This window comes from Rutilus rutilus (genome assembly GCF_951802725.1).
Source record: "Rutilus rutilus genome assembly, chromosome: 19".
In the NCBI taxonomy this organism is placed as follows: Eukaryota; Metazoa; Chordata; class Actinopteri; order Cypriniformes; family Leuciscidae; genus Rutilus; species Rutilus rutilus.
Window position 1 is genome coordinate 35,004,206 of NC_140232.1, and position 27,312 is coordinate 35,031,517.

General features: G+C 37.0%; 3 protein-coding genes across 7 annotated transcripts in view; all 3 read right to left on the reverse strand.

The window, feature by feature from the left end:
- Positions 1-7,580: 7,580 nt before the first annotated feature.
- ccl27a (chemokine (C-C motif) ligand 27a) lies at positions 7,581-12,374 on the reverse strand. Of its 2 annotated transcripts, none has more exons than XM_084388675.1 (3): positions 12,257-12,374; positions 11,191-11,314; positions 7,581-7,852 (listed from the first exon to the last, which is right to left on the reverse strand). In XM_084388675.1, exons 1-3 carry the CDS (start codon positions 12,318-12,320, stop codon positions 7,759-7,761), a joined length of 282 nt encoding a protein of 93 aa, XP_084244801.1. In that variant the 5' UTR covers positions 12,321-12,374; the 3' UTR covers positions 7,581-7,758. The 2 variants fall into 2 exon arrangements, with proteins under 2 accessions (XP_084244801.1, XP_084244800.1); XM_084388674.1 differs by having other exon boundaries at positions 11,191-11,317.
- Positions 12,375-15,074: 2,700 nt separating this feature from the next.
- On the reverse strand, positions 15,075-18,094 carry avp (arginine vasopressin). Its single transcript, XM_084389704.1, has 3 exons — positions 17,963-18,094; positions 16,298-16,502; positions 15,075-15,489 (listed from the first exon to the last, which is right to left on the reverse strand). Exons 1-3 carry the CDS (start codon positions 18,089-18,091, stop codon positions 15,350-15,352), a joined length of 474 nt encoding a protein of 157 aa, XP_084245830.1. The 5' UTR covers positions 18,092-18,094; the 3' UTR covers positions 15,075-15,349.
- A 5,937-nt stretch (positions 18,095-24,031) lies between these two features.
- ubox5 (U-box domain containing 5) overlaps positions 24,032-27,312 on the reverse strand; it is a 7,709-nt gene continuing 4,428 nt past the window's right edge. For 2 of the 4 annotated variants that reach the window (XM_084388861.1, XM_084388862.1), the window contains exons 3-5: positions 26,463-27,312; positions 25,493-25,615; positions 24,032-24,325 (exon numbers count right to left, since the gene is read on the reverse strand). The exon at positions 26,463-27,312 is cut by the window's right edge and continues 216 nt beyond it. In XM_084388861.1, the coding sequence (XP_084244987.1) occupies positions 24,123-24,325; positions 25,493-25,615; positions 26,463-27,312 (1,176 nt within the window). In that variant the 3' untranslated portion in view covers positions 24,032-24,122. Of the gene's footprint in view, positions 24,326-25,451; positions 25,616-26,462 lie in introns of all 4 variants that reach the window. The other 2 variants (XM_084388863.1, XM_084388864.1) reach the window with 1 other exon arrangement.

Below are 27,312 nucleotides of genomic sequence, written 5' to 3' on the forward strand. Positions count from 1 at the left end.
AGGGGGCGTGGTCTCAGAGAGGGCGGGGCTTAGTGGCGCGGAAACGGTCTGTGTTGTTTAAGGAAGCCCGCCCTTTTTCACAAACCGTGATGACGCGTTTTAACCTTTTACAGTCTATGGTTTTAACAGTCATCATCAACATCGTAAATCCTGCAAAGTTTTATATATATTTTTTTTTATTTTTTTATTTTATGTATGTACATTTATAACAGTATGTTTTGTGTTATATTATCTTTGCATCAAATTACAATAAACTAGTTAACGCTGTGGGAGTGGCGGTGTAACGTTGACATCTTTCTCTCTCTCTCTTCAGACTGCCGTTATTAATCTTTCGTTATTAATCTCTTTTTCCTCTTTTTGAAAGTTGTGAAAACACTATTATGGAGTTTTACTTTTGCTATTTGAGTAAATAGGAACACCAAAAATATTTTTAATGTAGTCTCTCACTCTCATTCAGTTTCTGAGAAACCAATGTAAAAAAAAATCACAAACAGTCCAAACTGAGGTAAAAAGTCGACTTCTATGTCATAATTTTGACTTTCCACGTCATAATTGTGACTTTTAAGTGTAATGTCGACTTTTAATTGCATAATTTTGACTTATGACTGATTTACAAAAGAGAAAGAAAAAAATCTTATTTTGATAAAATTCCATAATGAATTGAATACGTTCAAATAATACTGTCCTATTTTACATTTTGTGTAAGTTCGGTGGCTATTGTTTAATAATAATTAAATAATAAAAAAAATGAATTAATAAAAGTAGTGTTTGCCGCAGTTGAAATAAAATTGGCCTGTTCCTGATTCCGCCACTAGATGGCAGCGGATGCCGCGAAATCGACATCATTCCCTTGTGAGCCTTACAGTATGTGCTGTTCAGTGTTCACTATACTAGTGCAAAATGCCCGTGCAAAATCTGTTTTTCAGTGTGTTTTTAGTAGCCTAATTGTTGGTTTGATGTGTTTGAGTGCTCATTGTTACAATTACACAGCAAAAGTTCAGTGACATTTTTATATGTGCATGGTACTAGAAAGCACAAAGTGAACTCCGAGAAAACGCTTATGCTTGAGCAAACAGTTTGTGAATAGGCTGATGCCCGTGCAAAATCAGTTTTTGTGAGCTGATCGCCATCAAAAAAGTTCAGGAGATATTTCTTAACGATGGCTGATTTCAACAGTTTCAATATGATAAAAAATAACTTTTTTTATTGATTCAATTGATTAATTGCATTTTGAAAAAAAAAAAAGTGTCATGAATTTATTGCATTTTTGGGGAAAATAATCCGTTTTTATAATAAATCTTTGAAAATCTAAATCTGGATTTGACATTTTTTATGTTATTATAACCTAAAGATGCTATGTGAAAGTTTGAAACAGAAAATAGTGGTTTTCATCTTGTCACTTTCTTGGTAAAGAAAACACTTTCTTAAATGAATCAAAATGGATTTATCACGTTTTGGAACCAAACTATAATATTCAAAAGTAAATTCAAAAGTAAACAGTGTAGCTGACAGAGTGTTTATGTCAGAATGTTTCTTTTTAAACCACAACCTTCTAAGTGCTTCTTTGACTGTTATTTTTAACGATATCTTTTGCATTTCTCATCCAAACAACGTCAAACTTGGCACTGCACTTACTCGTGCCCGTGGCGAGACACCTGTCGAATTTGAAATCAATCGGACCAACGGTTCGAGAGATATGCGAGGAACAGACACACACACACACAGACAGACAGACAGACAGACAGACGTTTCTGTAATTTATAGATAGATAGATAAGGGAATAGTGAACGAGTAATGATTGCAGGCAAGCACCAGTCTCTAGGTTGAGCTTTTTCTCAAACTGTCCATACTAACAACACCATGTTGTTGTTCTGAAAAGCTGCCTGAAAATAAAGTTTTGCAAACGAGAGTCTTTGATCACGTGACTCTCGATTTCAGCTGCTGTTTGGAACATTTCGAAACTACACGAGATTTGAACAAACCAAAGCCTGTGTTCAGGGAATGAAACCGAGAGATTTTAGAGAGAAGAGCTGACAGACAGGCAGAAGCTGATCCACAACTACAGCTTTCAAACCGGAAACTCCAGTGGCCTGTTGCACAAAGCTGGTTTCAGTCGCTAACCAGGTAAAATCGAGATTAGTTTGACCAAACTCTGGTTTTTCGGGCTCAAGGAGGAGGATTGGTTTCGGATAACCAGCTCCAGAATAGGTTTTATTCTGGGTTAGAGATTTTTTTTTTTTTTTTTTTTATTAAACATTTACTTACAAAATACAAAAGTGAAAGTCATAAACCAGAGAAGAAAGCCAGAGGTTCAGGGACTGATAAATATTACATCACATTTGAATTTAGAAAAAGAAAGAAAGAAAAACAAAATAAATAAATACAAGAAAATAAATTAAATTAAATTACAAAATGAGGAAAATTTAAATTAAATTAAAATTAAATAAATAAATAAATAAATAAATATTCTCCCCACAAAACATAAAATAAGAATAAAAGAATAAGAATAATAAAAGATTTATACAAAAACGCCAAAAAATGAGCATACATTCAAAGTTTTAGTTGCCTTTTTGTTACAAGAGGTAGATAAGGATTTGATATAAATCTTCTTGAAAGTGAGAAAAATTGGGGGTTACTTTCATAGTTTTACACTTGTGGATAAAAATTTTTGCAAGCAAAATATATTCTCATATTGCTTCTCAAAAATGAAAAACCCAAATAAAACATCCTTGAAATAAAGCTCAAAGTCTTTATAGTTTACAATGAACTGGCAGATGTCTTGCCAAAGTTTTCTTGTATGATCGCAATGCCAGAAAAGATGTAATATAGTCTCTGGTTGTGAATCACAAAAAGTACAATTTGCATCTATACTTAATTTAAATTTTGACACCATGAACGTTTTGACAGGATAATATCGCTGCATAAGCTGAAAAGAAATCTCTTTGACCTTATTTACCAATAGGTACTTGTTAGGGAGAGTCCAAACCTTCTTCCATGAAATATTTTGTAACAACGTGAGAAGTGGAAACAGAATCATTGAGTATTCTGGGTTAGAGATTCGCAGGCCAAACCTGGGCCAGTGACGTGTCTCTGATGCAATAAAGCCACGCCCCCTTTATCTCGCGCTACAAATCAAAGCAGTTTATAGTGAAAAACCTTTAGAGACAAAATTGCTCATCTTTTGCTGCTAATTATTTATATTTTATATGAATTATAATTACTTTTAATTCATATAATACAGTCATATAAATATTATAGCCTGACAAGTAGGATAATAGTAAACTTTGCTTTTAAATGAATATAAATATAATAGGCTATACATGTATTCTTATAAAATGTTTTTAACGTGTATATATTGATATAGTCAGATATTTTCCTTCAGCTTCTTCTCAAACTTGTGAGTGTTTATTACTGCGCTCACGCTTTTACTTTCATTATAGTTTTATTCATGATCTATTAATCTTCAGAAGAGAATAATAATAATAATACCTTTTATTTATGGGCGCCTTTCAAGGCACTCAAGGACACCTTACAATATAGAACAAAGCAATAAGTACAAAACATACAAACACATCGATGCTACACATCATACAATCATTTCATTAAAAGCTATTCTAAAAAGATACGTTTTTATCTGAACTTTAAAACAGGAAATTGAATCCATTTGGCGAATGTGCAAGGGTAATGCATTCCACAGCTTAGGCGCCACACAACTAAAAGCTCTACCACCAAAGGAACTCATTTTGAAGTTTGGCACAGACAGTAAGTCTGCAGAAGATGATCTCAAAGATCTAAGAGGTGTATAGAGATGAAGAAGATCTGACAAATATTGAGGAGCCAGATTATGAAGTGCTTTAAACGTAAGGAGTAATATTTTATAATGTACACGAAAATGAACAGGAAGCCAATGTAGATGGTAAAGAATTGGAGTTATGTGTTCAAAAGAACGTGTATAAGTTACAATTCTGGCTGCTGAATTCTGTATTAACTGTAGTCTGTGAAGCTGTTTTTTCGGAATCTCACATAAAAGGGAATTACAATAATCAAGCCTAGATGTAACCAAGGCATGAATGAGAACTTCAGTACAGTGTTGAGAAAGTGAAGAACGAAGTCTAGTAATATTACGTAAGTGAAAAGATGCAGTACGTGAAATATTATTAATATGGGAACTAAAAGAAAGCAAACCATCAAAAATAACGCCAAGACTTTTCACCTGGCTAAAGAAGTTAACCGGGCAATTATCAATGAGCAAGGGGAAAGATTGAGCTTTAGATAAAGCAGACCTAGATCCAACGAGAAGGGCTTCAGTTTTACCTGTATTTAACTTTAAAAAATTATTAGTCATCCATATATTAACATCCTGCAAACATTTAGTAAGGTTAGAAGGGGGATGAGAAGCATTTGGTCTTGTGGATATGTATACTTGTGTGTCGTCAGCGTAGAAATGAAAATAAATACCATAGGAACGAAAAATATAACCGAGGGGTAGAATATAAATAATAAATAAAAGCGGACCCAAAACAGACCCCTGCGGAACGCCGTGAGTGACCGAGACAGGCTCTGATTGAGCAGTCTTAATCATCACAAACTGTTTTCTGTCACATAGATAAGACGAAAACCAAAGTAAAACATTATCAGCTACTCCAATGCAGGCCAATCTTTCGAGTAATACTGAATGGCTAATAGTGTCAAAGGCAGCACTAATATCTAAAAGAATAAGAATAGACAGGAAACCAGAATCAGCAGCCAAGAGAAGATCATTTGTAACCTTAATAAGAGCTGTTTCTGTACTATGATTGGATCTAAAACCCGACTGAAAATGCTCATAAATGTCGTTATCTTGCAGATGTGATTCTAGTTGAGTTGCTACTATTCTTTCAAGGATTTTAGATATAAAAGGCAGGTTAGAAATGGGCCTATAATTATTTAGATCATTAGGATCGGCACCAGGTTTTTTGAGAATTGGAGAGATAGAGGCCATTTTTAATGATGAAGGAACAGTAGCAGAAGATAATGAAGAACTTACTATAGCTGTAATAATAGGAGAGATCGAATGAGTACAAGACTTAACTAAAACAGTAGGTAAAGGATCGAGTGAGCAAGTAGAAGACTTAGACTTTGTGATCAACTTAGTGATGGAATCAACTGAAGGCAGCTCAAAGTTAGAGAAAATTTTAGCAGGGGCAAAAATATGATTATGTCCAATTTGATAATCACTAGACATTAAGTCAGAATTAAGTAGTTCTTGATGAATATTGTCAATCTTAGATCTAAAAAAATTTGAAACAGATACACATTGATTGGGAGAAAGTGAAACAGTATTGTGAGGTTTCAACAGTTTGTTAAAAGTACTGAATAAAGTCCTTGTATTACTTTGTCCATTGGCAATGATATTTGCATAAAAAGATGATTTTGCACTTTCCAGCTCAGCCTTGTAAGAAACCAGATGCTCAGAGTACATCTGTTTGTGTACTTCAAGACCAGTTCGTTTGCATAGTCTCTCCAGTCGGCGACCTAAAGCCTTTTGATGTCGAAGTTCAGGAGTATACCATGGAGACGAGTTGACATAGGATACAAAACGAGTTCTCATAGGAGCAACATTGTCAAGTATTTGAGAAAAACTATTGTTATAGAAGTTTACCAAGTCAGATGTAGAAGAATTAAAACAACACTTGTTTACAGAGTGATCGATCATTCCAACCAAAACATTAAGATCAATATTCTTAATATTACGAAATGAAACAGAGCGTTGAGACTCAACTTTAGCCAATGGAAGAGAGATATTGAATAATATAGGCTTATGATCTGAGATAGAAGATTCAATAGGAGTAAAATTAAAAGGCTTGACACCTGAACAGCATACAAGATCCAAAATATGTCCCTTGTTGTGTGTTGGAAATTTAACAAACTGCACAAGGTCAGCACTATCCAGAATTGATTTAAACTCATTATACTGAGTGTTAGTAGTATTGTCAAAATGAATATTGAAATCTCCCATCAAAATGATGTTCGGAGACAGGGTACACAGATGTGTTAAAATGGTAGAAAATTCAGTAAAAAATGTGTTCATAGCAGATGCTTTTGGTGGTCTATAAATCGTGACAACAATAGTGGGAGTTGAACCTTTCAGCTGTACAGCCAATATTTCAAAAGATGATGGCTCCTCCGATATAGAAATTGGACAGACTTTATAACTGTCACGATAAATAAGTGCAAGACCGCCTCCTTTACCTGTACAGCGAGGCTTGCATGTATAAGCATATCCAGCTGGTATTGTTTGATTTAAATGAAAAAAGTCGTTAGGCTTCTGCCAAGTCTCAGTTAGAGTCATAAAATCAATGTTTTGGTCTTGAATAAGTTCATGGATAATAGATGTCTTAGTGTTGAGTGATCGAACATTAAAAAGAGTAAAACAGAGTGGTGCAGAAGGTGCGAAATCTGACCTGGGCAGCGGAGTAAACACTTCATAGTCAACAGATCGCCCAGCATTTTTCGGCAGTCTTGGGTTTGAAGACCAAAAAGCCCGAATTTGTCCACCACGTTCAGATTTAGCAGAGCTGAATCGGATATTCCGCTGAGACCCACGGTGCATGTATTTCGTTCGGCGTATAGGATCCGGATGATTACCGCTATGCAGCAACAGTGGAGTTATGACAGGTCTAAGTTTGTATAGATCCGCCACCGAGTACACCAGACAAGGAGTAGCACTGAACAACGCAGAGGAGAAAATAATCCATAACAACAGTTTGAAGAGCCACATGGTGAAGTCTTGTTGAATTAGGATAGACAAACCCAACGGTGATGCCTAGCTGAAAACGCCAATCTTCCGCCACGATCAGCAATAGTTATCACTTAAAGTCCGATTCAGAGTTCCAGGAGTAAAATAATGAACGGAGAGGCTGGATACAATTTCCCGACTTAAAAAGATTCAATTACAAAAGAAAAACAATAAAATAATAAAATAACCGGTGAGTAGCGGCAACCAAAACGTGCCAGCGTTCACTCAACCGGAAGTGTCATCGCGTCTCTGTTACGTGTGATATATAGTATATTTGTATATCTATTTACTTATTGATTGATTGATTATTTATTGTTTATTTGTTTATTTATTTATTAACTTATTTATTTATTATTTGTTTATTTATTGATTGATTTATTGATTATTGTTTGTTTATTTATTTATTGACATTAACTTATTGATTGATATTTATTGACATTTGTTTCTTTATTAATAACTTATTGATTGATTAATTATTGTTTATTTTTTTGTTGACTTTTGATTGATTATTTATTGTTTATTTATTTATTGACTAACTTACTGATTGATATTTATTGACTTATTTCTTTCTTTCTTTATTGACTAATTGATTATTTATTTACTGATTGATTTTATATTTCTTTATTTACTTATTTCTTTAGGCTATTTATCAACTTATTGACTTATTGATTGTTTGTTTATTCCTTTATTTATTTATTGACTGTTTGCAATACTTTCCCAGTCAAATCCGGTAAAATTATCATCCGACTCATATTATATCTTTTACATCATCATTTCAATGGTGTGAAACATAAAAAAAAACTGAAGAAGAAAAAAAAGCTTTTATTTCATTAAAAAAGAAGAGCATACAGAGAATATATACAGTATATTGTAGTTAATAATGTGTGGAACTATCAGCAGAAAATGCAAACTAATGCAGCAATACTGAAACCGGCTGAAGATCCATGACTCCTGGATTATGGAGATGATCCCGCTCGTATTCAAGCCCGCTTGGGTTTGCGTTTCTTCTTGAGCTTCTCCAAGACTTTCCTCAGTTTGGGATGAGCACAGATCTTTTTGTCTTTGGTGTGTAATCTGAAGAGCAGGAAACACAGTAAATACTGGAGCACATGATTCAGAAGAGTTTGTGCTTGTTTGTCCTTCCCCCGGGTCATTTTGACCCGAAACTCATGTTTCATTTTTTACATTTTTTTTTTATTGAGTGTCCATCAGAGGGGTCCTCGAATACACACACACACACACACAATTTTTTGAAAGGATTCGAGGAGTTTTGTGGTTGAAATGTAAAAAAGTAACAAATCCTTCTGTCGCGTCGCGGGTCAATTTGACCCCATTAGGAATGAAAGGAATGTGAGGAATGCTTCAGTACACAGAAAAACCTAAAAATGCTCAAAATTCAAACTAAAAATGCTAAACTTTACCAAAAAATGATTTAATAATTTCTATATGTGTATCTGAATGCACACTGAAGAGAAACTGACTTTAGGACCCAGAGGAACAGCTCATTTACTCCATATAGAGATATAAGGCCATAGCAGATCCCGTCGACAGAGAGCCTGGCCACTCCCTATTGAGTCCTATTGTACCGAATGTTGGTTGTAGTTCCACCACAGCTCCACTGGGGGCGATCGCCCATGAGTGCAGAATGAATGGGAGTCTATGGGGCTAGACGGCTAAATGTGTCTCTTTCACCCGATTGCCGTTGAGAAATCTCAGATTTGATTGTAGGTTTTGCAAGTTCAACATGGGTTATAGGTCGAAAGTTGAATGAACGAGTACTTATGTCCTTTCGATTTCTTACAGGTTGAGTTGTTGTTGCCCATAACACGCTAGCATTCTGCTAATGAACGCTGATTGGTCAGTGAAGGACTGATTACGACCAGAGATACCGCTTGATGGTCTTTTAAAACAACAAAACAAAAACTCTTCTAGCACGTGTGTTTACCTGTGTCAGCTGTGTGTGTGTTTACCTGTGTCAGCTGTGTGTGTGTTTACCTGTGTCAGCTGTGTGTGTGTTTACCTGTGTCAGCTGTGTTGTGTGTTTACCTGTGTCAGCTGTGTGTGTGTTTACCTGTGTCAGCTGTGTGTGTGTTTACCTGTGTCAGCTGTGTGTGTGTTTACCTGTGTCAGCTGTGTTGTGTGTTTACCTGTGTCAGCTGTGTTGTGTGTTTACCTGTGTCAGCTGTGTTGTGTGTTTACCTGTGTCAGCTGTGTTGTGTGTTTACCTGTGTCAGCTGTGTTGTGTGTTTACCTGTGTCAGCTGTGTGTGTGTTTACCTGTGTCAGCTGTGTTGTGTGTTTACCTGTGTCAGCTGTGGTGTGTGTTTACCTGTGTCAGCTGTGTTGTGTGTTTACCTGTGTCAGCTGTGGTGTGTGTTTACCTGTGTCAGCTGTGTTGTGTGTTTACCTGTGTCAGCTGTGGTGTGTGTTTACCTGTGTCAGCTGTGTGTGTGTTTACCTGTGTCAGCTGTGTGTGTTTACCTGTGTCAGCTGTGTTGTGTGTTTACCTGTGTCAGCTGTGTTGTGTGTTTACCTGTGTCAGCTGTGTTGTGTGTTTACCTGTGTCAGCTGTGTGTGTGTTTACCTGTGTCAGCTGTGTTGTGTGTTTACCTGTGTCAGCTGTGTGTGTGTTTGCCTGTGTCAGCTGTGGTGTGTGTTTACCTGTGTCAGCTGTGTTTACCTGTGTCAGCTGTGTTGTGTGTTTACCTGTGTCAGCTGTGTTGTGTGTTTACCTGTGTCAGCTGTGGTGTGTTTACCTGTGTCAGCTGTGTTGTGTGTTTACCTGTGTCAGCTGTGTGTGTTTGCCTGTGTCAGCTGTGTTGTGTGTTTACCTGTGTCAGCTGTGTTGTGTGTTTACCTGTGTCAGCTGTGTTGTGTGTTTACCTGTGTTAGCTGTGGTGTGTGTTTGCCTGTGTCAGCTGTGGTGTGTGTTTACCTGTGTCAGCTGTGGTGTGTGTTTACCTGTGTCAGCTGTGGTGTGTGTTTACCTGTGTCAGCTGTGGTGTGTGTTTACCTGTGTCAGCTGTGGTGTGTGTTTACCTGTGTCAGCTGTGGTGTGTGTTTACCTGTGTCAGCTGTGGTGTGTGTTTACCTGTGTCAGCTGTGGTGTGTGTTTACCTGTGTCAGCTGTGTGTGTTTACCAGTGTCAGCTGTGTGTGTTTACCTGTGTCAGCTGTGTGTGTTTACCTGTGTCAGCTGTGTTGTGTGTTTACCTGTGTCAGCTGTGGTGTGTGTTTACCTGTGTCAGCTGTGTGTGTGTTTACCTGTGTCAGCTGTGTGTGTGTTTACCTGTGTCAGCTGTGTTGTGTGTTTACCTGTGTCAGCTGTGTGTGTGTTTACCTGTGTCAGCTGTGTGTGTGTTTACCTGTGTCAGCTGTGTTGTGTGTTTACCTGTGTCAGCTGTGTTGTGTGTTTACCTGTGTCAGCTGTGTTGTGTGTTTACCTGTGTCAGCTGTGTGTGTGTTTACCTGTGTCAGCTGTGTGTGTCTGCCTGTGTCAGCTGTGTTGTGTGTTTACCTGTGTCAGCTGTGTGTGTCTGCCTGTGTCAGCTGTGTTGTGTGTTTACCTGTGTCAGCTGTGTGTGTCTGCCTGTGTCAGCTGTGTTGTCGATGCCTCGAGTGAAAAGAAAGTGCAGAGCGCGAAAGCACCAAAGTGACTGAAGGATTGCCGTAAAGCAGTATCTCTGGTCGTACGATGTGTAAAAAGACTTTTTAAAGCAAATAAGTGACTCTAAAAAATCTAACACCCAGCAATGTGTAATTTCTTTGCATCTCCTTTCGAATACAACATTCAAATTACTAGACAAAACATTATATCCTGAGAAAAGTGGATTTTGAGGGGTATAGCGCCATAGACCTCCATTCATACTGCACTCGTCCTGTGAGCGCCCTCATGTGGAGCCAGAGTGGAACTGCACTCGTCCTGTGAGCGCCCTCATGTGGAGCCAGAGTGGAACTGCACTCGTCCTGTGAGCGCCCTCATGTGGAGCCAGAGTGGAACTGCAACCAGTTCAGACGCCGGAAGTTTACTGAGAGTGGAGGTTCTCCCCTTATTAGACATTCTCTGGTCATATCGAGTCATGAAATATCATGTTATATCATGATTTTCCACAAGAGGTCGACAAAGACACACAATGTAAGATATTTTAGGCGGAATTAAAAGGGTCATGCATGAAATTGTGAGTTATTTTGAATTTAAGTTGAGGAATGTGCTTAAAATATTATTTATTTATTTATTATTTATTGAACAAATCTAGTAATTTAAAGGTAAATAAAAAAAAAAAAAAAAAAAAAAATCTCCCAAAAAAAAAATTTGATCAAAATGAAATCAAATAAGCTTTCTAGACAAAAAAAAAAAAAAAAAAAATTTTAAGTATAATTTGAAGACTTTTTGAAGATGTGCTTATTCACTCACATCAGTGCATCAATCTCACAGCGGCCAGATCTGCTCTGTATGTTGTATTTCTTGACTTGACGCAGGATCTGCCGTGGGATACTCTTGGAAACAGTCAGACAGCAGGTGGGAATGGCATTGGCATCTGCTGGAACAAAAAGACGGATCTTATTGAATATCTGTGTTCGTGTCAATATAATCCTGTTTCAACAAAGACTTCCTGTCAGCTCAGAAAACAAGAGTGGCAAACAAGACAAGTTTTTTAATTATAGAGGGCATGTTTTATACTCTCTGCGGCTCCGAGCGATGCATGTCACGACACATTTTACTGTGTATTTATGACTTACAGAAGCTTAATAATAAATCATTCAAACAGTAGAGCATCATGTGCTCGACTCCCAGGCAATGCATGAGCTTAATGAAAGAAACGTGCAGAATGCATTCCACTAATGTACGGTACTTTAGATAAAAGCAACAAAGGCATAAATGTGAATGTAAACTGCACTAAACATTTAATAGAAGTCAAAATTACATATAACAAGAGGGCAGAAAGAGAAAAAATCAATGCTTTTTGTCTTGTTTTCCAGCACAAATATCTAAACATTCTTAAATCAAGATACATTTACTGGAGAAGAAGCAAAATAACTGAAGATGGTACTATACGGTTATCCGGACCACACGTGAATGTACTATACAGTTAACCTAACCCTAACCCTAACCCTAACCCTACCCAAATAGGTGTGGTCCGGATAACCGTATAGTTCCCTGAAGATATTAAGACATTAATATTAAGACATTAAAGATATTAATTAAAAAAAATATGTCAAAATGAAGTGAGTTTGTACAAATATCTGCCAATGGATTCAGAAAAATAACCTTAATTCACAGAAAAAAAGAAAAATAAATTGACCCCATTGACACATTTTGCTTGTTTGTTTTAAGCACAAACTCACTTCATCTTGATCAGTTTTTTGCTTCCTCAGTAAATGTGTCTTGATTCCAGAATGTTTAGATATTTGTGCTGGAAAACAAGGCAGAAACACTGAGGAGGAACATCATGTTTGAGTCTAATAATGACTGTTCTGACCTTCGGTGAGGATGATGATGGCGACACACATGAGCAGAAGGAGAGAAGTTGCTTTCAGCTCCATCGTTGAAACAACAATGACATGAATGAAGACAGAAAGATCATTTTAAACACACTTACGCAAGTCCTGTTCCCGCCCTCATCTTCATTTGGCCTGTCTGAACTCATCGTAAGTATACAATCTACAAATCCATTATGAAATATCTTTTATATGAAACATTCCCCTGCAGCACAATCTTGATTTGCACCTGTCCTGCATTCAGCCTGATGTTATTGAGCTGGATTTGCTGCAGGTTATGCGTGACATGAGCACATAAAGTAAATATTTCTGTGTGATTATGAGTTTTTCATGCGTGTGTTGATTCGTTACGGGCTCTTGTAATGTGTGTGTCTGGGTGTGTCGCAGTAATTGTGCTGTTCAAGCTTGTCTGTTTTATGCTATTTTCTGTTTTGATATTGTTTCACTTTTGACCTTCCAAGAAATCCTGCTCTTTAGAACGTGAAAATCAAATCCGAAACTTAACAATTTTTTAGCAAAAAGCTTTGCCGTGGAACAATAGACGTCCTCTTAAAGGATGCACTCAAATAACTGTGAGAAAATACGTCTGGACGAAATATATATCTTTTTATTTTTTATTATTTTATAGGCCTATATGTGTGTGTGTATGTTTATGTTTCTCAGTGTTATTTTAGTATCATTGATGTACTATTAAAGTCTTTTTTCTTTCTTTTTTCTTATTTTCCATTTTCATTTCAAGAGGCCAAAAGTAGAATTCAGAAACCCTTGTAATAGCGACACCGGTGGCCGTTTAGTGAATTGCAGCAATTGACGCGAAGCGGAGTGCCTGCTATGATGATTGCGACTTTTTATCTCACAATTGCGAGTTTACATCTTGCAATTCTGACTTTATTTCTCAGAATTGCGAGACTTAAAGTCAGAATTGCGTGAAATAAAGTCGCAATTGCGTGTTATAAAGTCAGAATTGCGAGATATAAAGTCCGAATTGCGTGAAATAAAGTCGCAATTGCGTGTTATAAAGAATTCTGACTTTTTTTCTCGCAATTGCGACTTTATATCATGCAATTCTGACTTTATAACACATAATTGAGTTTATATCTCGCAATTCTGACATCTTTTCTCAGAATTGTGAGATATATTCACAGAATTGTGAGATATAAAGTCCAATTCTAATTCTTTTTTTCTTTTACCTCAGAATAGTTTATATCTCACAATTCTGACTTTATAACACGCAATTGCGACTTTATATCATGCAATTCTGACTTTATATCTCCCAATTGCGTATTATAAAGTCAGAATTGCGTGATATAAAGTCGCAATTGCGAGAAAAAAAGTCAGAATTCTGACTTTATAACACAATTGCGACTTTATTTCACGCACTTCTGACTTTATAGCCTATCTTGCAATTCTGAGAAATAAAGTCAGAATTGCGAGATGTAAACTCGCAATTGTGAGATAAAAAGTTGCAATTATTTTTTTAAATGTTTTATTCTGTGGCGGAAACAAGCTTCCATAGCCTGCAACCCCTTCAGTTCGGCCGTGACTTATTCACGATACAGCATTAGCCTCGAGTACCTTATTGCTTTTATAAAACGGTTACCACACAATACAAATATTAAAGACGAAACATATGTAGCCTATCTATGCAACTTTCATGAAGTAAAATCACTAAAAGCCTTCCTTAAGCTGGAAACAAATAGTCCCTGACCGTAAACAGCAACAGAAGTTACATACATTATTTCGCCAATAGATTGCGGCAAAGACTGTCTTAATGAGTGAGTCAGTCAGTAGAGAGGACTTTTACATTGAAAGGACTCTTGTGATCACGGAGAAGGAAGACGCTGACAAATGACTAGGGCACGGGAAACCCCTTAACTGTTAAAAGGACAAGATATGGCAGCGAACATTCAAACGGATTTTTTTATTATTATTATGAATATAGGACTGACCTGAAGGAAAATGCTAGATCTACTGTAAATGCAGGTAACGTTTATACTCGCTTACTCAATCTCTCACAATACTCTACTACTCTAGCTTTAATGAACAATATCAATGAGATCAAACGTGTTTAAGTTGCTAAGAGTGGTTGCTAGGGGTGTTGTGTAGTGATACATAGAACCGTTGGGTGAAGCGGTCATAGCCCGTGTTTATCCTGTTTATCCTGATCAGAATCAAGGATTGGAACTAACCGTTTTATAAATATATACTGTATATAGGCTACTGTTGTGTATGTTTGAAATGGAACAAAATAATTTCTTGTCAAACTGAAACCGGCTGCACGTGTTTAGCTTTAATTCATTTATAACACCTGTTCTGTTTCAGTCTATCATCCTCTGTGTATTTAAGCCCTCAGTTCCCTGTGTTTCACTGTCTGGTATTGTCTAGTTTAGAAGTGGTTGTGTTTACTGTTTCTCCAGATGTCTCCTAAGTTTTTCATTGTGGGTTTAAACAAGATTTTGTTTCTCTACTCTTTTGTCGTGTTTATATATATATGAATCTATATATATATACAGTATATAATGTGTGTATGTTTGCAGTGGACCAAAATAATATCTTGTCAAACTGAAACCGGCTGCACGTGTTTAGCTTTGATTCTTTCATACTTATTTAATTTACTTTCTTTTTCTTTACTATGCAACACTTTTCTGTCCTTTTCTGATGTATGTGGAACAACATTTGAATGCATTTGATTTTATTTTATTTTAAAGTGATTAAAGCATAAAAGGCAAATTTCCTGTGCACTTGATTTATGTTTAAGCCATAAAAGCCGATTCAAACCTGATTGTCAGGATCTGCCAAATACAGTTGGAGGATCAACGGGAGCTTCCAGAGAAGCCCACAGGCTGGTTTCAAGGTTAAATGTTAAGTGAATAATTATCTTTAGAAATATCTGTATTATAATCACACAAAGGCAGTAACAGGTCATGCTACTTTTGGGAAAATAAACTCGAACCAAAGTGCTTAAAATAACAAGAGAACTGCGATGACAAACCAGATTCACATCTGTTTACTACATACAGTATGTACACAGTGTTGAGCAACACGTGTGAATGAGTTACAGACACAGATCACGATCAGAAGGGTCTTTGTCTCCTCGAGGCCAGATTCAGCAGATGCAGAAGCATTTCTCCTGAAAAACTCTTCAGTCCAACGCTGTCTTCAGCCGGAAGAAACCTGACGTCTTCAGAACATTCTGGATCCAGAGAACATCCCTCTGCCGGATAAACCACACACATTAGCTTTATCTGTCAGAGAGTCTGTGTGATGTGTGACTGTAAATGGGCCCTATAATACACCCGGCGGCACGCAAGTGTGTTTTGCTTGGTTCAGCCCAACGCAGTTTTCATTTTAACGTCTTGCGTCACTTATCCTTTTCTCTGGGTCATTTTGACCCGGAAATATTTTTTTACAATTTTTTTACAATTTAGTGTTCATCAGAAGGGTTCAAGACCCTAGGACTTTTATCGCACTTGAACCACGAATACACACATTTTTTTAATGGAATCGAGGAGTTTTGTGGTTGAAATTGAAAAAAAGTAACAAATCCTTCCGGCGCGGGTCAATTTGACCCCCTAGTACACAAAGAAAAATTAAAACTTTACCAAAAAATTATTTCATAATGTCTACATGTGTATCTGAATGCATACTGAAGCAAAACTGACTTCAGGACCCAGAGAAACAGCTCATTTGCTCTATATAGAGATATAAGGCCATATAGAGTCATGAAATATCATGTTATATTATTATTTTCCACAAGAGGTCGGCAAAGACACACAATGCAAGATATTTTAGCTGACTCTGGTGGGTTTATTGCACGTTACGCCCAAAACACACCCATTACTCATTAAGAGACTAGGAACAACCCTTTTAGACCATGCACCGGGACCGCCGACCATTTTTCCCATTGTTAAACTAGCAAAAGTGGATTCGGACATGCCCTGAGTGCGCTTTAGAGGAGCTTAGATCGTTAAAATAGGGCCCTGTGTGTGTGATGTGTCTCATGATGTCAGTGTTTTGCTCACCTGAGTGGCAGCAGACTCCCGGAGCGGCACACACGCCCCCTTCGGCCCCGCAGGACATCCCGCTCGACTCACAGGCTCCGGGCAGGAGATTCTCCTCCATGCAGTTCAGCGTCTCTGGAGACCCGAGCAGACACCCGAGCCCGGCTCCACAGCAGATCCTGGGGCCCACACACCGGCCCTTATTCCCAGGACCGCACGCCATACACTACACACACACGCACACACACACAGGCACGCACACACACACACAGACACAGGTAAGTTGATTATAACATAAATGCCACGTTGAGGAGATATTATAATAATAATAGTATTTAGAGATCTATTTTATGTTCATTTTATTTTATTTTATAGTATATAGTTTTATCAGATTTTTTTATATCTATATATTTTTATGCCTATATTGGCCTATTGTCTCTATATAGTCTTGTGACATAATGTAATAATAATGTCTATATACTTTTTTTCTATAAATCTTTCCTTTCAGTTTTTAGTTTATTTTAGTACATCACATTATTTTAAATACATTTTAATTTTAATTTTTATATTTTTATAATCATTTTCTCAAAATTTTTAGTTCAGTTGTCTATATAGCCTAGTTTTTTGTGTTTTATCAGATTATTTTTAAAGTCTAAATATTTTAATAATTTTTTTCTTTCAGTTTTAATTTGTTATTTTAGTTCATTAAGTTAAACTAAATGAAAATGAGAAATGTTGACTGAAATTAGGCAACTAGCTGTTTTTTTTATTTATTTCAAGAAACAACTTTTTTTCATGCATGGTTATGGTTTTTGTTTTAGTTAGATATAATAACCCTGTTTGAAATATATCCATGCATTATATGTATATTGTATATGATAGCCTTGTATATCATATATAGCCTACATGATATAAAATACTATTGAATCAGCATATGAAACATTGATAAATATGTAGTTGCTAATAGATTTCAAGATGTTCTGCATATATTATATAGATTATTCTGTGAACTCGCAGATGAACCTGAAACAGAAGAAACTGTTGCTGCTGAATTTACTCAAAGAGCTGCATGTAAATGTGCTGATGGAGTGATGATAAAGTGATGAAGTGATGGAGTGATGATAAAGTGATGGAGTGATGATAAAGTGATGGAGTGATGATAAAATGATGAAGTGATGATAAAGTGAAGTGATGGAGTGATGATAAAGTGATGAAGTGATGGAGTGATGATAAAGTGATGGAGTGATGATAAAGTGATGGAGTGATGATAAAATGATGGAGTGATGATAAAGTGATGGAGTGATGATAAAGTGATGGAGTGATGATAAAATGATGGAGTGATGATAAAGTGATGGAGTGATGATAAAGTGATGGAGTGATGATAAAGTGATGGAGTGATGATAAAATGATGAAGTGATGATAAAGTGAAGTGATGGAGTGATGATAAAGTGATGAAGTGATGGAGTGATGATAAAGTGATGGAGTGATGATAAAGTGATGGAGTGATGATAAAGTGATGGAGTGATGATAAAATGATGGAGTGATGATAAAGTGAAGTGATGGAGTGTTGGTGATGGAGTGATGATGATGGAGTGATGATGGTGAAACAATGGTAAAGTGATAATGATGGAGTGATGATGATGATGGAGTGATGATGATGATGGAGTGATGATGAAGGTGTAGTACCTGTCTGCCGGGCTCGGATCTCTTGCCTCCTCTCGGGCAGTTCTGGATGTAGCATGCGGACGAGAGCGCTGAGAGCGCGAGCACACAGAGAACACACACGTGCAGCAGAGACTCAGACATCTCAGACATCTCACACACACACACACTGATCCACTGATGCTCAGAGATGCTTATATACACCTGCAGCTCCTCCTCCTCACACACACACACACACACACGCACTGATGCCTCTCGACACAAACCTAACACACTTCTGCTGCATCGACCTTCAGGTTCTCATAGTTTTGTTCTAATGAGTTCAACATCCATCCTTTTTTTTTTTTTTCAGAAACACAATGGCATATGGGTGGAGGTCAAAGGTCATCACTCATGGTGGTCTGTACTCTCTTGAACAGTTTCATATTTGCATATATACTCCTTACATTGACTTAAAATATAATAACAATATAAATATAATTTTTATATAAAAGTTTGGGATCGGTAAGATTTTAATGTTTTTAAAAGAAGTCTCTTCTGCTCACCAAGGCTGCATTTATTTGATTAAAAATACAAAAAAATAACAGTAATATTGTGACATATTATTAGAATGTAAAATGTTCTATGTGAATATATAGTAAAGTGTAATTTATATCCTGTGATCAAAGCTGAATTTTCAGCATCATTACTCCAGTCTTCAGTGTCACATGATCCTTCAGAAATCACTCTAATATGATGATTTGATGCTCAAGAAACATTTATGATTATTAGCAATGTTCATATTTCTTGTGGAAGCAGTGATATATTTGATTTTTCAGGATTCTTTGATTAATAGAAAGTTCAAAAAAACAGCATTTATCTGAAATAGAATCTTTTGTAACATTATACACTACCTTTCAAAAGTTTGAGAATTGTTTTATTTGTTTGTGTGTGTGTGTGTGTGGGGGGGGGGGGGGGGGTGATAAATGCTGCATTTATTGCCTGATTCTTTTAAAAATATTACAAATCTTACCAATCCCAAACTTTTGAACGACAGTGTATGTGTGTGTATGTATGTATGTATGTATATATATATATATACAACAGTTCTTTCTGGTTCTCGAATCTGATTGGCTGAGAGCCTTTTCCAGTTACTGTAATCACACAGTAACAGCACTCTCTGACCGTTTCACCATTTGTATCACTCCGCTTGCGGCGACTGTCATGGCGGTCGAGCAAATCCGCCATATGTTTTAAAATACTACTGTTGTTGTGTTTTAAGAGTTTTTTAGGCGAAAATGTAGTTATTTAGACCTCTTATATGTGACTAATATATAATCATAGTGCCTATTTTACAATCTATTAAGACGCTTTCGCCGATGTGAGCTCCAGGCCGTCAGCGGCCGTTCAGCGCTCGTGTCCCCGCTGAGAACTGCGTCATCTCGGACAGTCCTTCGGGAATTCGCCGCTGGCTCTTGTCTAGGCCTAGATAGTGGTTAAACATGAGATATAATTAATTTGGCGTATAACAAATTGTCAATCTTTGGTCTTAATCAAAACAGTAAACACAAATCCATAACGTCTTATGCATAATGGATACGGATCCATAATCCTCCTTATTTCCCAACCCTACCGGCTGAAGTTTTAGCTAAACTTTAGGCTAATGATAGCTACATTATTATCACTGTTAAATTGTTATTTAACAATAAGCCTACATTCAGTCCTGAATTAAATATTCAGTTTGTTGTGCCCCCCCAACATTTTTTAGCACCAGCCGCCACTGGTTTTGAGAATATGAGGCATAGTTTCAAGAAATGTGTTTAAGCAATCGAGAAAAACTGTAATAAAATAAACACCAACAACAAAAAAATATAACGTTATAATAACACATTTATTCCTCCGCCAAGCAATGTAGTTCCAAAGAGGTTGCCAAGCAACACATGCAGCAACGGTTTCGAACGCGGCTCAACCAATCAGAATCAAGGACCGGAACTAACCGTTTTATAATGTCAAACTATCAACTTGAGATTTGAATCCATGGCGGAAGAAAGTAGTTCTTCACAAAAGAGGAGTTTTAAAGATACTCCGTTGTTGTTTCTTATTTATTTACTCACGTGTGTCGTCGAACTTTTGTATAAACGCAATATCACACTTGTAGCCGAACGATATGGCTTTAAATGAGTGATTATCTAACGCCGAATCACAGCCGTGCTGATATACAGCCAAATCGCACTGCTACTCGTGTGATATTGCTCATATATATATATATATCAAAACTTTATTACAGACTCAGAGTCCAATTTTTAAAACACACCCAACATATAAAACAACAACATATATATTGAATTAAAGATTCATACAAAAAATCTGGAAGTGAAGAGACGAAGTTCTCGAACAGTTTGTCACAGGACTGAATGTGTTAATGTTTCGAGAGGACAACTGAGTGACAGGAGAGAGTAGAAGGTCAAACCTGCAAAATCACAGATATGTGATTCATCCGAGCTCAGGACTAAACAGTGGAAACGCTGCTCAGTATTCAGAGCTGCACAAACTCTAATCTAATGCATACTGTTTATGCACATGCAGGACAACAAAAGAACAATTTCATAAATAACACCTGGCGAAATCAGACGTGCTTTCAGGAACATGAACTGTAAATGAGCACAGATAATAAACTCATCAGTAATGATGCAAACGAGGTTCAGTCACCTTATTTAAACCAGTATGGCAATAACAGAAATAATTGTCATTATGAAATTCTGCACGTACAGTAGGCTAAGTTATTGATCATTGTTTATAATAAGACTTTAGAAATCAGTGGCAGGTTTTGAAGAAGCTCAATTATTCATTAAGAACATTATGTACATTTTCACTGAATAGACAAACATTTTGGCTTTGCTTCTAAAAGTGTATGACACATCATCAGAATACATTACAGTGTAGAAGACAGTGGTCTGCATCAAAGTTTATTATTTACTCCATTATGATCTCGCATTCATGAGGAAAACATGTGCATCTGACGCTCAACTGAGGACAGAATTAGTTGTTATGAAGAAAATATATGGATATTTATGATCAGAATCGATCAGTCAAGGGATGTTATGGATTTTCAGGAGGGATGTTTATGTATCAGTGATATTAAATATACATATATCAAATGATGTTGGATATTTTGTTGGATAAAATGACTTTCTTCCTCAGTAATTCTGTCTTGTTTTCCAGCACAGATATTTAACCCTCTTGTGCTCTTCGCAAGTCGGTCAATTAATTTCAATTAAATTAATATTTTAGTTCGATAATGGTTTTATTTATTTAATATTTTGTATTTTTAGGGGATTTTATGGTACTAAATTATATTCACGCTGTGTTTATAATTCATTTATTCACTTTTTGAGCATTGACCTGAAAATTTAATTTCCAACTTTAACTGGTAAATCTTGAACGCTTTAGAGCGACAGACTGAAGTTTGATCTCTTTTCAAAGACGACACTTGGCAGATTATTGATGAAGTGACAAAAGTTTTAAAAAGGGAACTTAAAAAAAGTTACAGAATTTTACGTTTATTGTTATGAAAAAATGTGCAAAAATACTATTTTCAATTTTTATATGAAATATATAATTTCAAAAACATGTTTTACTCTAAAACTGTGAGGAAATCAAAGCCATAAATCTAAACAAGTTGTGTTCAAAATGTGAGGTTGATATCTCAGTAAATGAGCGTTCAGTGAGATGTAGTTCGGCTGCAGTTCCAAACGCTTCCACTAGAGGAAACTCGTCTCGTTCATTTCTAATGCGCTCGTTTATGATCGTGAGGAGCTCAAGTGGGACTATTGTTTACAGGAACATTTAACCTGTTCGGATCATGTCCTTGATTTTTTTGTGTGTTCACATAGCAAGTGCCAAAACCTTAACCAAGTTTCGGACAATTCCGATGAAGAAGAAAAAAAAGAAAAAAGAAAAAAATTTCAGTTAAAAATGACCAAAGAGCACCAGATGCATTTACTGGAGATGCAAAATGACTTAAGATATTGAGTCTTGTTTTAAAAAAAAAAAATTAAATGAGTTTTTTGCTTAAAACTAGTAAAAGAAAAATTGTAGTGCAGTCAGAAAAATATCTTATTTTCCATTTTAATTAAGTAGATTTTTCTGATTTGGCAGATATTTGTTCCTGGGTTGTTATTATAACTGAAACTAAAACCATTTTTGTTACTTGAAATGAAATATATGTTAACTGAAATACAATTATATATATATATATATATATATATATATATATATAAAGTAGCTGAATTGTATATCCCATTTAGTTTAGTTTAGTTTAAAAAAATTATTTTTAACTAAATTAATAAAAACTATTTTGCACTCTAAAACATGATGTTCTTCCTCAGTGTTTCTGTCTCGTTTTCCAGCACAAGCATCTAAACATTCTTAAATCAAGATGCATTTACTGGAGAAGAAGCAAAATGACTGAAGATATTAAGACTGAACAATGAAGTGAGTTTGTGCTTAAAACAAGAACAAATATCTGACAATGGAGACAGAAATATAATCTTAATTCAAACAGAAAACAAGATAATTTTTTTGACTCCATTGTCAGATATTAGTTTTTTTGTCTTGTTTTAAGCACAAATTTGGCTCTTATCGTCTGATATCGTGAGAATATGAAGAAAAAACAGCTTAATTTTATTCAGAGGCTCAAACTGAGCACAGATATATTGCAGATGGAGATGCTGATATCTAACCTGTTCAGATCATGTCCATGATTTGTGTGTGTGTGTGTGTGTGTTCGCATAGCAAGTGCCAAAACCTTTACCAAGATTCGTACCATTCTGATAAAAAATAAAAATAAAAAGTACAACTTTTCGGTCAAAAATGAGCAAAGAGCACTAAGACATTTAGATGTGAGACAGTGTGTGTCCTTCAGGTGTGTGTGATTGTGTGGAGGACAGAAAGCTCAGTTTAGCATTTCAATAGATGGCAGAGGTCAGATCTGTTCATTCGCACACAAAGAGAGTTCATCCTTGAGCCGCTGTATTAAACTCCTGCGCTTCAACAACACTGAACACACACTGGACACACACTGAACACACACTGGACTCAAGGATCCTTCATTCTGTCCTGCAGAAAACAGCCTGAGATCCGATTCTAGGCTGAAAGAAGAGTCTCTTCTGCTCACATGGCTGTGTGTTTTATCAAAAATACAGTAAAAATTGTGAAATATTATTAGAACGTAAATCATCTGTTTTCTATGTGAATATATAGTAAAGTGTCATTTATATCCTGTGATCAAAGCTGAATGTTCAGCATCATTACTCCAGTCTTCAGTGTCACATGATCCTTCACAAATCACTCTAATATGATGATTTGATGCTCAAGAAACATTTATGATTATTATCTGTGTTGAATACAGTGATGCATTTTATTTTTTAGGATTCTTTGATGAATAGAAAGTTCAAAAGAACTGAATTTATATGAAATAGAATATTTTGTAACATGTCTTTACCGTCACTTTTAATAGTGAATTAATGTTAATAGAAATCTTACAGATCACAAACTTTTACACAGTAGTGTACATTAAACAGGTTATCTAAAATACATTTCATATATAGGCCTATATATATATATACAGACATATATTCATATTGATATATAGTTGCAAGATGCATTAAATTGTTCAAAAGTGACTTTTCTATTCATCAAAGACTCCTGGGAAATAAAATGTATCTCAGTTTTCAACACTGATAATAATCATAAATGTTTCTTGATCATCAAATCCTCATATTACAGTGATTTCTGAAGGATCATGTGACACTGAAGACTGGAGTAATGATGCTGAAAATTCAGCTTTGATCACAGGATATAAATTACACTTTACTATATATTCACATAGAGAACAGATGATTTACATTATAATAATATTTCACTGTTTTTACTGTATTTTCATCAGATAAACACAGCCTTGGTGAGCAGAAGAGACTCTTCTTTTAAAATAGACCCCAAACTTTTGATTGATATGTATATAAACAAGAAATTTTCACATTTAATGTATTTTAGATACACAATATTAACACACACACACACACCTAGAATATATTACCTGCAGTTATAAATAATAACAAATTCCTTTTCTTTTTCAACAATATTTAATGAAAATTATACACAAAATCTGCAAACGAATGAGCTCATGATGATCTTCAGGCGTGTTTCAGTGATGCACTCGTGTGACGTCGCCGCCGGATGCAGATGTGCCACATGTGGGACACGTGATCTTCAGCGTCTGGGAGTCACACGGGCGTCTCTGCCGCAGACACGGTCCACACGTGAGATGAGCGCAGGGCAGAGCGTACGCCGGGACGCCGGAGGAATATACCGACAGCGAACACGAGCAAAACACACATGTGTGCTGTCCTGGAAAACACAGGGGAGTTTATCGGCAAAGTCACGATGAACACAACAAATAACAGTGATCATTCACTGTAACGTTCAGCATTTACTGAAACAAGTTGGCATAGAGTTAACATCAACGTCTGAAGTCCTCCTGTAGTCATTTTATCCCTTAAAACTCATCTCTGATCACCAAAATGACATATTTAAGCGTTCTTTAATACCTTAAAATAGCTTGACTGTAACTCGACACCCTTGCCTCATTTAGTATGCGTGGCTCTATGAATATGCGAATGAGCCCCGCCTCCACTCACTCACTCAGCTCAGAGATCCACTGGTTGACGATCACACGTTGATCTGATTGGTTACAAGGTAGTTTGTGATGTCAGAAACACCAGCGATTTCAAAGCGTGTGTTTGAGACTGTCTTTGGTTCACTGCAGTTTTAAGGAGGAAATACTCAGCAATGGTGTCGACTTATGAACTTACACATGCTTTGTCTTAGAGCATATTAAAAACACCACATAGACACATAAACAACATTAAAAGCGGGACTTTCAACACAGGGGGACTTTAAATATTGATGATGTCAATTGATGGATCAGAAACCAAGATGTGGAGATCTTTGAGTTTCTGTGTGTTTATGATATGACGATAGCTTTTCTCAGTTTGAAGAGTTAAAAAGCTCACGAAGTGACTCAAAGCGGCTCTGGAGATGATGTTTATGCAATCACGTCCTCATAGAGGCTGAAAACAGCGCAAGCGTCACGCGTGTTCCAGTGTGTGTGTGTGTGTGTGTGGTAAATGAAATCAAGCGTCTGCGCCATTCATTTAGAGACTCGCAGGATTCATTTCATTTAAATAGTCTTTTGTGTTTGAAATTCGATCTGATTTGTACTGACCGGCTTTTTAATGAATCAAAGTTGACAAATTCCGTGACATTCCGGTTTATACAGTAAATTATACAGTAGTGCGTCAGAGCCAAATATAGCGCATTTCAAAATTCAATTATTTTAATCGGTAAATCGGTTTTGAAAATGGCCAATACCGATAACCATAAAAATGCTTAATATCGGCGCCGATAATCGGTCGACCCCTAGTTTGCATCATTAGCCCTATTCGGACAGTAATAAATGAATATAAAATAATACATTTGCATGGCACATCGGTGATAAAGCCATCAGTCTCGTACCAGTGGAGGCGTCCACACGGGAAGAGGTTTTGCTGGGTGAAGTGAACACTGGTAACCCGTGAAGCGCAGCGTTCAGCGCCTGATCTAAACTGTCTGCTAACCGCCGCTCATGCGAGTCCGACTCTGAAACACAAGGAGAAACACGTCAGACATGAACGTGAGAAAAACATGCATCATTTAAAGTCCCTTCTTCTCTATTGTGACGAATATGCGAGTGAAACGCTTCAGGAACAAGAACTAATGTGGGCGGGGCTTGATTTTGTCGGTGAGGAATTGAATGGATGGTTGTGGTTTGCTATTGGCTGATCTCATGTGAGTGACAGGTTATAGCCCCGCCCACATCATCAGAGAAGAGAAGAGATGCTGCAAGAGGAACTTATTCTGATTCAAGATCACCAGGAACAGGAATTTAACAGAATAATGATGATAAATCGTTTAAATTAAACACTGCAATATTGCATAAAAATTTAATTGTCAAAAGAATCGAATTCCAAAAATTTGGTGGATTCTGTGAACAGTAATTTAATAAAAAAAAATTGACAACACTAGTACTAAAAGTGGTTTTGGTCAGTATAGCTAATGTTGCCCTTCATGACGACTGTGAGGGGGGTGAATATTTTTATAACTCATCCGTTTAAATTATATTAAGCCTTAAAGTTCTGCATAATTAAGGGCGTGGCCACTTGAGTGACAGGTGGATTGCCGCTGATGTCACTACTAGCTGTTTGTCTGCTGTCTGTTAGCGTCACGTCACCTCAGCTAATCCGCCTCGCTGCACATTCACGTTTATCCGCGAGTGACGCGCTAACAAGATGGCGACGGCTGGCTCCGCCCACTTTCGGCTTCAAAAACGTTCTTCAGAAACAATACGAGTGACGTCACGGACACTACGAACATATTTATTTACAGTCTATGGTCCTAATTCATCTACATAGTGCAGAGTATCAGTGATGATTTGTGACATTCAAACCTGAGTGAGTTTGTAGAGTTTTCCTCAACGGAGAACGACCGGGATCAGCGCTAGTGGAGGGAAAGCTGGAGTCGTACTTTCTTTTAGCAGAACGGCTCGGAGTCGATCCTGAAACGGATCCGTGAAATCTTAAAGCTTCCGTGTGTCTACTGGAGTCTGCGACAGTTTTAACCTCTGCAAGTCTCGACGGTTGTGGATTAGCTAGAGGATTATTCCTGCTCCCGACTCCTGTGCATCCCGTCTGCAGAGCCAAGCGGTCAATACGGGTTTTTAAGAGAGGATTCGGAAGAGGTTTTGAGCTTTGGGAAAAGGGAACGCCGGTAAACGGGTCATTGGGAAGACGACCCCACGTCGCTTCTCTCTTCCAATACTCCTCTAAAGTGCTGTTATCAATGATCACTCCGCTAGGCAAGATCATCGGGAAAACCATGAGTTCTTGTGTGAGCGGATCTAGGAATTCCTCTGGGATTGGGATATCGGTTGTGATATTCCCACTTGGTTTGGGAGGAACTGCAATCGTGTGGTTTGTGCGTTTAATGCTGTTTAGATGTGCTTCCAGAATTTTTTCAAGTTCGGAAGCAGGACAGGATCGGGAAGGAGACGCCCAAACGGAAAGGGATTTGATTCCCAACACACACCCTTTGCTGAAGGGAACGCTGATTCTGAGATGAGCGACGGATACGAGTGATCCGCGACTCCAGAGATTTTGCGCTTTGGCTTCGGATTCCGGCGCAGGAGGAAGATCGGGAAACGGATCTCGCGGTTTGAACGCGGGATTTAGGAAACACACTCGAAGCTCCTCTTGTACATCACTCCGAGACACGAGCTGGAAACGAACGCCGTCTCGATC